Source organism: Monopterus albus, unplaced genomic scaffold (assembly GCF_001952655.1).
Source record: "Monopterus albus unplaced genomic scaffold, M_albus_1.0 scaffold107.1, whole genome shotgun sequence".
Taxonomy (NCBI): domain Eukaryota; kingdom Metazoa; phylum Chordata; class Actinopteri; order Synbranchiformes; family Synbranchidae; genus Monopterus; species Monopterus albus.
In genome coordinates, this window is record NW_018127987.1 from 31,926 (window position 1) to 42,781 (window position 10,856).

Sequence of the window (10,856 nt, forward strand, 5' to 3'; positions counted from 1 at the left end):
CCGGGTAAGGAGATGGGCCAGCCAGACCATAACCTACCCCCTACAGCCCCATATGTCGAAACCCATGTTTCTCTGAATTGGCATGCACCCAGTGTTCCCCCCTATCCCCCAATCCAGCAGTCTCCTAGGGTGCAGGCCACTATCCTCAACCAGCCTCTCTCCCCCACCTACCAGTATTACCCACCTCTCACTCCTGTGACACAGCCCCCCCTTGCCCATACCCAAACTATACCACCCTAGACCACCACTGGAAACTCCTGGCGCCCCCCCCGCTCCCACTTCCACTTTACATGGGATTTGTGCAGACACATCAAATGAGAAACATGCAAGTATTCACGGGAAATGCAGATAGCAAGATGCTGGTGGAGGATTGGATTCGCGACCTGCAGTATCTGTTGGATGCACTTGACCTCCCCACCCACCTCCGGTTCTCCACAGTAGGGCGACACTTGAGTGGTGAAGCCAGGAAGCTGGTCCTGAACCTCCATCCCACTCACCAGACCCCAAAGATAGCCTTTGGTGAGCTCAGAGCAGATTATGGCGACATTCAAAGTTTCTTCGATCCACTGGCTGACTTTTATGAGTGCAGCCAGAGGCCCGGAGAGTCAGCCTGTTCATACGCTATTGCACTAGAGGCATTACTGCGTGGGGTTGAGGAAGACCAGCAACATGGCAAACCTTTCTCTGATCGAGACAGCAAGCTCACCTGCCAGTTCTTACAGGGGTTGATTGACGAAGAGGTATATGCTTGTATTGCACCAATAAAACCAAGACTTTTGAGTTTCCACGAGTTGCAGGCTGAACTTCGAGACCTGGCCAGAGAAACCAGAAAGTTCGATCCCCACCGCAGAAATAAGAAACCAATGTCCCAGATGCACCTCGCACAGGCGGGTGGTGCCCCCACGATGGCAGATAGGATGAAACAAGCCTCTGGACTGGCAGAACTGACTGAGATGGTCAAGAAGCTGGCTCTAAGCCAAGAGGAGCAAATAATTAAGCTGTCACAACTGGCATCCAGGATAACTGCCTCTGAACCCCCTGCCATCCAGCCTGCAACCCCCCCTTCACAATGCAGACCATTAGCGGCGTCTGGAAAGGCATTGTACATGTGTGGGTTACATCTTTTGTTGCTCATTTTGAGGGAACAACTGTAGCCTAAAAAGTTTATGGTGACCACAAACCTCTGGAACACCATAGTGCATGTCTAATATACTGGTTCATGTAGCTCAAACCATAAAAACATGCTATGTTATTCACCTGCCATAATCATTTCAGTCACTTTATTTATTCCCTAGGGAGAGAAGCATCATAAAAGATTATAATGAAAATATCTGATACACAAGTTTTTCTTTAATGGAGGAACAAAATAAACAATATATTTAACAATATACAAGTGTACTAATATCACTTTCACAGTGTTGGAGAGTAACCTTTGTGTGTTTAAGGTTCCACTGATCAGCAGGTTTGAGTCAAATCAGCCAAGAACACATAGTGGTGTCCCACATGTCAAACTGATACCTGAGCAGATTTGGACGGATACTAAGACCATGCACACAAACTCCAAAAACCTCCCTGTCATTGGATTAATATAATCAATACAGTATTGTAGGATCACTATGTCTGAGCAACATTTTTGATGTACTTGGTTGATATCAAGTCCAGTTTTCCCACATAAAGTGATTTCAAGAGCTGGGAGCCACTTCAACTACTGTCAGCAGAATATTATATAACTCTCATATTGTTCAGCTGCTTGTTAGATATGTTCTGTAATGATGTGGTAAAATATCTGAAATGCTACAAAAGCTGACAGATTCACCAGCTGCAACTTATGCAAGATGGGCAGTAGCCTTCATATCAGGTTGAAATTCCAGACCAGGGTTCAAACATACATGTTTTCAATTCCCAGTGGGGTTTCCTAAATGGTTCACTTGAACTGATGACTGCAACTGACTGTCATGATGTTTTTGAGTTTTCATAGTGGCCATGCAGGATTTATTGGTAGTTACAGTGGAAGATAGGCCTGGCAATAACAGAGATTTACTGGAATTGGGGGATGGGACCATTGTCAAAAGAATCAAATCAACACTTTGAGATCAGTGTAACATAAGGAGCTTGTGTTGAAACAGTGATGTGAGCCTTAAAGTGTAACTTTGCCAGTGGAATTCCTGACCTATGGTGAAAATCTACCTGCTCATTACAGCCAGTCCATTAGTCTTATCTGACTTATCCTGCTCCCTCTCCACCTCCTCATTCTCAGTCCCTACATATGGTATGTCTCCTCCTTCATGGAAAAATCATATATACTGTATATGTTTTTCAGAGTTTGCCCCACGGCTAGATCTACGTCTTTCAGTTACTCTGCCCCTTTTTGCTTGCATTGTGCATTGTTGTTTTGTGTTTTTTCCTCGTCTTTGGTATTCCCAGTTATCTGTTAGCCACTCTGACTCTGTGGGTAAGATGCTTGTCAACTGCGCTGTGGAGTGAATGTTCCGACACTGTGTTCTTACTTGACTGCCAGCATACACTGTGCATTTACCCATCCTAGTCCTCTGTTTCCTGCCATTCTCCTACCTGCACCCTGCATACTCTGGTCCTACTGTTACCTGCCAGCACACCCCAATCCTCTGGTTCTCCGGTTACCTGCCGTCCTCCTGCCATCTCACCTATCTCTCCTGGTTCTCCTGATTCCTCTTGTTCTCCTGCCGTCCCTCCTGGTCCTCTGGTGGCCCTGGTTCCTGCAACTCCTTGTTTCCCTCCATTGACTCTGGCAATGAACTTCAATAAACTTCATTCTTGTTAATCCCCTGGTATTCCATACTTTTGGGTCCAACCTCACATACACAACCTAACAATTGTTTTATTTTGGAAACAATCCAGAAAGTAAATTCTCAGGGACTAAATGATGAAATAATTCCTGCCTGCAGGGATACACTTCTTTTCTCTGTACTTTAACCAGAACCTCAACTTTTTATTTTGTTTTTTCCACTAGATCATCAGGAGTCAATGACTCCGCCTCTGGCCAGATCTCTTCCAGCCCAGCTCAGCCACTGGTGGCACCAGCTGAGGTTTTGTCATGAGAACAAGAAAAGATGGGACGAGATGTTGGAAAAGATGTTTCTGCTTCACAAACTGTATCAAGTGTCACTTGCCACCACTTTTAACAATGAACTGAAAGATGTCAGTATTATGCAAATACTGTTTAATTTGGGGATTTTCTTTTTTCTTTCAGTACAAATGATATTTCTCTTCTCTGTGTAGCAAAAAAAAAAAGTATAACGAAACTGCTAAGCTCTGCATCCACTAATATCTTTGAGAGAGGTATGACTGAACTGTGAATTTAAACTTCACTGTGTTATTTCAATGTAAAGTGTAAAGTGTCAGATGTAATTTATGAAATTGTGATCCTCTCACTCAGGTGCTCTTGGGGAGACAGCGCTTCATATTGCTGTGATGAATGATAATGTGGAGGCAGCAGTGGATCTGATGGACGGGCCTCCTGAACTCATCAACGCTGACATAAAAAAAGAGGGATTTAGGGGAAATTTAATTCATTCTCCCTCTTGTGTTTATGTAGTGTTTTCATTAATCTTCCTCTCAAGATTTCTTATTAGCTCAAAATATGAATGTCTCAGCAGTTTACCAGTAATGACCTCCTCACAGCCTTTTCTCCTGTTTTAGAAAATCAGAACACAACTAAATGTAGTGCACGCATGTTGTTTGCACAACCAACACAATATGTGAGGACTGTGACATGTTTCATTTACATATTAATCCATCATATAATAATGAAACTCTGAAAGGGGTATTCTGTATAATGAGAATTTCTACTTTTAATACTACAAGTACATTTAGTAAACAGTAAAAATAAAAGTTTGTATCCAGGCCTTTTACTTGTAATGCAGTATTTTTGTAATGTAGTATTATGTGAATACTTCTCATCACTGCTTAGAGCAAAGCAAAATAACCAACTTTGTCTGTCTGTCCTCTGTCTCAGGTGTCACTCCTCTCCACATTGCTGTGGTGAATCAGAACATCAGTTTGGTCCATCACCTCATTAGTCATGGTGGTGATGTGGCTACACCTAGAGCCACTGGGCTGTACTTTCGGAAGAGGAGAGGAGGACTCATTTACTTTGGTGAGTCAGCATGAGCGAGCCTAAAATGTACAGGGTGGCTGAGTAATGACAAAGCTGATGGCTTGATTCCCAGGCTCTTCCTGGCCACTTGTAGACATGTCTTTAGCAAGACATTAAACCCCAAACTGACCAAAATGAATGTGTACATGCAAAATGCATGCACATTTTGGAGCAAAGTATTTTACAAATAAATGTATTGCATCTAAGTCCCACAAAACAGATTGTTTTTCTAAACATACTTTTGGTCAACAGGTGAGCATGTCCTATCTTTTGCTGCATGTACTGGGAATGAGAACATTATCTCTATGGTCATTAACGCAGGGGGCCAGCACCAGGGTCCAGGACTACCTAGGTATGATATCTTTTGAATGAGAGTTATAGAAAAGAGTACAATATAATTTCATATTTGTGTTTTAGTCTGACAGTTCTTCTTGTTCCTCATGTCTCGTCTACTTTTCCTCTTCTTGTCTTTTTTTCTAGGCAACACAGTACTTCACATTTTTTGGTTCTGCAGCCCAACAAGATAACTGCCTGCCAGACCATTGACCTGATAATGGCACATGATACAAAGCTGGACCATTCTGTGCCACTCGACATGGTGCCCAACCTCCGAGGCCTAACACCAATGAAAGTGGCTGCCAAAGAGGGAAACACTGTGGTGAGTAAAGGGCCAAAGGGTAAAATCCCTACTTGAAAGGTGGAGCAGATTATTTGGCCTTTCCTCACCTCATTTGTCATTCGCTTTGTCTCTCTCAGGTATTTCAGCACCTTGTTAATGAAAGACATGTAGTCCACTGGAGTCTGGGCCCTTTGACTTCTAACCTCTATGACCTGACAGAGATCGATTCCTGGGCTGGCAACATGTCAGTGCTGGAGCTTATTGTGAGGAGCCACCACAAAGAGGTATATATAGCAATTAATAAGACACCATTTTGTCAAAAACAATGACACTAATGTGATGAACAAATTAAAACTACTTTCATTTTGTTTTCCAGGTCAGGACACTACTGGAGGTGACCCCAGTGAAGCAGCTGGTCAGTCTGAAGTGGAACCTGTATGCAAAACATTACTTCAGGTAAAGTTTGACATGAGTCTCTGAAGTAAAATATCTGTTCACATGTCCAGCCTTGTTTACAGTGTTATCTTTTCCTTTCCTGTGTCAGGCTCCTGATGATTGTGTATCTGCTCTACATCTTGATCTTCACACTGTGTTGTGTATTCCGCCCTCTGAAGGACATTCCAGAGAACTACACACAATCAGACAGAGACAAAACCATCCGGATCCCAAAATCACTCAAAGTGTGTTAAATTTATTTATACTGGACCATAAACAGATCTCAGCAGTGGTGGAATGTAACTAAGCAGTCTGTATTTATTCCAGTACTGTACTTAGATTTGAGGTATTTGTGTTTTACTCCCATTATATACAGCTGTTTTACTCCACTACATTTATCTGACATCTATAATTACTAGTTACTTTACAGATTCAGATTTTAGCAACATGTAAAACATATACATTTTAAAATATGATAAATTATATCTAAATATAATAAAGAACTATTGTAGATAACAGCATTTAAAATGAGCCCCATTTCTATCAACTTGCGCTTACACCTAGCACACATGTTATGTTGAAGTTCAATATAGGACTTTTATTTATAATGTAGCATTCATACTTTTATACTGTGGCATTGCAATTTTTAATTAATTAAAAGATCCCCACAAGACATTTTTCCTTAAACTAGCAATGGTGGCAGAGATGTCATTTCTTGTTACTGTTTTGCTACTTTTAAAAAGTCCTTATGAAATACAGTAGATGATATAAAACTTATTAATTAAAAACGTTCTCTTTTTCCCATGTTTCAGGAAAGTTATGTGACACCTCAGGACAAAGTGCGACTGGCAGGCGAGATCGTCAGCCTCCTGGGAGCTGTTGCCATTTTGTTGCTTGAGGTGTACTTATGAAACGTGCTTCTTCTTCTTCTTCATACATGCTGTATCCTATATTACACTGTACTGCACATACACATCCTGCCTTGTCCTGTTTTCCAACAGGTCCCCGATATAGCGAGATTTGGTGTAAAGCGTTATTTTGGCCAGACAGCACTGGGAGGCCCCTTCCATGTCATCCTGTAAGTACAAACTCCTCTGAGCAGTAAAATGAAGCCTGCTGTGTTGAAAACCCTTCTGACTTTTCTGTTGCTGTTGTGATCAGTATCACCTTCGCATGTTCGGTACTGTTGCTGCTGGTGTTCAGAGTCTGTGATGTGCAACGAGAAGGCGATGTGATGGCAGTGTGTTTGGTTTTCTGCTGGTGCAATGTCATGTTCTTCTCTCGAGGATTTCAACTGATTGGTCCTCATGTCATCATGGTACAGAAGGTAGGAGACAGCTCAGCCTGGACACAGACAAGAGTTCATTAGTAAAGTGGGAAATCCGCCTTGTTCCAAATGAACTTGTAATTAAATGTTTTGGAAGCAGATGTGTTCATTTCTTGTTTACATTCCTGTTAATTTATTGCTGTTTTCAGACTGCACCTTGTGTCTCATTTGTCCATAGATTATACTTGAAGATCTGGGGACGTTTATGTTGCAGTTGTTCATTCTCACAATTGCTTTTTCCAGCGGTAAGTATAGTTTGTGGAACCAGTCTTAGCAAACCTTGAACACTCATAAAGCTTCTAAGATCACGCTTTACAAAACTTTTACATTTCACAGTATTTACCTGCATTTTCAGGTTTTATGGTTAATTCGTCTAATTCATTTTGTATCATATTGTTGTTTTTATAGCTTTTTAACACCTGGTCGAGGGACAACCTTTGAAAATTAGGTTTTTTGGCTAACACTGACATATTTACACTAATGTTTATTGATATGCTTTGATCCTGAAATAAAAATAATTTAAAGTATAGCAGATATTATATAGACCTTGGAAGTTTTATGTGGCAGGAGTTAATTTCCTCACTTGCTTTTGCCAGTGGTAAGTATAGTCTGTGGAACCACACCTAGCAAACCTTTAACACTCACAAAGCTTCTTAGCTAAGATATGTTTGAATTAAGAAATTTTAGCAATGTGGATCTTGTCCTTTTTTCTGATTTCCTTCTCAGGCATATGGATAGTGTATATGACCCAGGACCCTGCTGCTATGCCTACGTTTGTCAACTTCCCCATTATTCTTTACACTGAGTATGAGTATTGTTTGAGCATGCTGAATATTCTTTGGGACCCCACCATCTATACACCACCCATGGCTTTTGTGTTACTCGTTGTCTTCTCAATAATCGCTGGCGTCCTTTTTGTAAATCTACTGATAGCCATAATGACTGATACAGAGTGGGATGTGTCGCAGGACAAAGATCTGCTTTGGAAAATTCAGGTAACACATATCACACTTTAAATAGGATTCATTTACAGACACATAATCAGGCTCATAAGTAACTTTGCCTCTGTACACCACCACAATGAACTTGAAATGAAGAAGTCAATATATTTTAAAAGTGTATATATTCAGCTTTAATTTAAGGGGTTTCACAAAAACATTGTGCTACCCCATTTAGGAATTACAGCCATCTTTATACATAGTCCCCCATTTTCAGAAGCTCAAAAGTAATTGGATATACTAACATAAAGATATATAAAATTATTTTTAATATTTGGATGTAAATCTTTTGCAGTCAATGACTGCCTGAAGTCTGGAACCCATGGACATCATCAGATGCTGAAATTCCTCCTTTAAGCTGCTTTGCCAGGCCTTTACTCCAGCTGCCTTCACTTGATGCTTTTTTGTAGGTCTTTCTGTCTTTAGGTTTGTCTTCAGTAAGTGAAAAGCATGCTCAGTTGGGTTGAGGTCAGGTGATTGACCCAACCATTGAAGAATATTCCTTTTCTTTGACTTGAGAAGCTCTTTGGTTGCTGTCACGCTATGTATCCATTGTGGTGGTGTACAGAGGCAAAATGACAAAAATTGCATCCTTCAAATATTTATGAACCTGACTGTAAATATAAATGGGCAGAAACACTTTGTCATGTCCCTGTGCATTTCTGTGTCATAGTAAGAGCTATTTGGATGTTGTGCAGGTGGTGTCTACAATTTTAATGCTGGAAAGGAAGCTGCCGCGCTGTCTGTGGCCTCGTCTTGGGGAATGTGGACTAAAATACGGCCTGAAGGACACCTGGTATTTCAGGTATGAAAGTCCTGCAGTGAAGCTTCAAATAAATATACGGCACAATGTTCATGTTGTCCAGTAAGAAGTACAACTCTCACTCTCTGCAAATATTATCACTCTCCCACATTGTGACTAACTTTTGTAGTCTGTGTGTGTACCTGGGTGAAAAGATAACAGTAGCCCAGTATCAGTAAGAGAGTGAGAGCTGTATGTCTTATTCAAAGTGCAACATGACTTGTAGCTGTATCGCTCTGAAGGCTACATAGGTTGTGGTCAGTACATAAACATGTTTCAGTGTAAACAAATCACTGCATCTCCCAAAATGCTGAGCCATTCCTATTAACATGCTGTATCTGCATGACACAGGATAACTAAGGGTGCACCAAAAGCTCAATAATACTAAATAACTTAACTGTAAATAAATGTTTACAGTTTAAGGGCATTTCTCTTGGACCATCTATGACTGCTGGTTTACTCTATTATCTTTGCAGGCTTGAAGAGACAAATGACCAAATAATACAAAATATGAGACAATACTTCTCAAAGCAAAATGAAAGAAAGAAAAAGGAAAGCCTAGACAAGACTGGCCCAGTAAAGGGGGCGTTCTTCAGGATCCCTGATCCCAAACCTCAAAACGTTGACAGGAAGGCTAAAAGGGTGGCACCTGATTCATCGCAGCACTTTGGATTTGGAGATGAAGCTGAAATATTTGGAGGACAAAGACTTTAACCCTATGTATATACAGTATGTCTATGATATGATTCTGTCTGTGAGCTTGAAATGCATTTCTGTGCATTTTCATTTTCTGAAATGCCCAATTATTGCAAAGAGAAATAATCATTGATACAGAGAAAATCTCTCCTGAATAATTCTCCTATCTTTGTCTATAAGTGGCTTTCAGGCAGTGAAGATATTTGTGTATGAATTGTTGTTTAGCATTATCATCTTCTATCATACACTATACTCTGAAAATGGTCAAATATACTATATAAAAAGATTAAATTTTTAATGCAATAAAACCTTTGATCAAAATGTTTCACATAAAGGTTTCAATATGAATGTTTATTTATTTTTCTATTGACACCTGAAACTACAGAATTTGCAGATGGACAATGTGGAGCCAGTTCGTTTATATTGAAAGAGAAGACTAATAAGAGAATATATATTTCTCAATATGAAATTTATTATGCATTAACGTATCAAAATTAACATGTGCACATGGAGCCTATCTGTTTAGGATAAACAAGAAAGACTGACTTCAACTTAGTGGGTAACAATATTTGTATGAAAAGGTACTACTATCTAATTGGTCCAAAACAGTTGGGGAGGAGCCGTGGTTTAGACTTAACTCTCCCGTTATTGATCCTTCAGTCCGTCCGTCCTCTCTGCTCCAATCATCGTGGACAGCGCCCTAGAAAGGAGGAATACCTGTACTACTTTAATTCCTACATACACACTCACGTCTTCCTTTGTTTTCACTTAATTAAAACTGTTTTACCTGGGTGTGTGTGTGCATAACTGTTCTCCCTTTGAAGCTCTCTCATCTACGTCTAATCTATTTTAATAAACTTGGAGCCTTACCGTACCAAGACTCCTTTGGGTCCACCAATCCAGAGGAACGATACGTAACTATGAGCTCCCTTAGCTACAGCCATAAATCTAATGAAATTCAGTAATTTAGTGGACAAGACTTATGATGTTGCATTAGTGTTTCAGTGACTCACACAGCAGATATTTGACTAGTAGTTAAGTGAACACATAGAGTGATATTCATAATTATATAAGCATATCTGTGACATATAAGTATGTAAACTTATGTGTATTATAAAATAAAACCATTCTTAAGTGCATAAAATAAAAATCACCCTAACAAATCCCTCCTTTTACACCTTTTAAGGTGTAAACTAATACGACCTAATTATGCAAAACATTATATAGGTTTTTACTGGTGACACAAACTTGTGACAGTTCTAATTAAAACATAATTGTGAAAACATAGTGAAACTTATCCTCTGCATGAGCTGTGACTTTTGACCGTTACTGGGCCTATCCAGGCCATCAGCCGACATCTCTGGTCCCAGGTCATCACAGGGGAATTTAACAAATGAACTCAAACACAATTAGTAATATAATATGTATCCAAAGAAAATTACGTGAGTTAGATTATTAATGTAGTTCAGTACTAGTTTCCTTATCTTTTCACTCCTTGTACAGGAACTTTTAACCTTCACACCTTTAATCATTTCAACCAATACTGCAATTAAAACATGATCATGAAATGGAATTTAAAGTAAAAATGTAAATGAGACTGATAAGATGGTTCTTTCCCTCATGCTCCATAACACAATTGTCTGTACTGTTGGACAAACAGTTTCAATGCAAACACATCATTTCATCTGTATTAGATTTCTCATCATTTCTTAATGTCACTGCGGTGCAGACGAAAAAACCCCATGATGATGTTTTGTGGGGAAAAATTGTCATGCACGACCCCCTGGATCCTCAAGAGACGGAAAAACCCCTTCATGATGGTTTTTTGGGGAAAACCGTCTGCA

At 40.0% G+C, this 10,856-nt stretch overlaps 1 protein-coding gene across 1 annotated transcript; it reads left to right on the forward strand.

The window, feature by feature from the left end:
• Positions 1-323: 323 nt before the first annotated feature.
• Positions 324-9,196, forward strand: LOC109966177 (transient receptor potential cation channel subfamily V member 5-like). The gene is given in 16 exon segments (XM_020610837.1): positions 324-1,110; positions 3,995-4,135; positions 4,388-4,452; positions 4,454-4,487; positions 4,616-4,635; positions 4,638-4,793; positions 4,892-5,038; positions 5,131-5,210; positions 5,299-5,434; positions 6,002-6,088; positions 6,191-6,267; positions 6,351-6,516; positions 6,695-6,761; positions 7,243-7,511; positions 8,213-8,319; positions 8,793-9,196. Coding segments are annotated over 16 exon segments (2,577 nt in total). The 3' UTR covers positions 9,031-9,196.
• Positions 9,197-10,856: the final 1,660 nt, after the last annotated feature.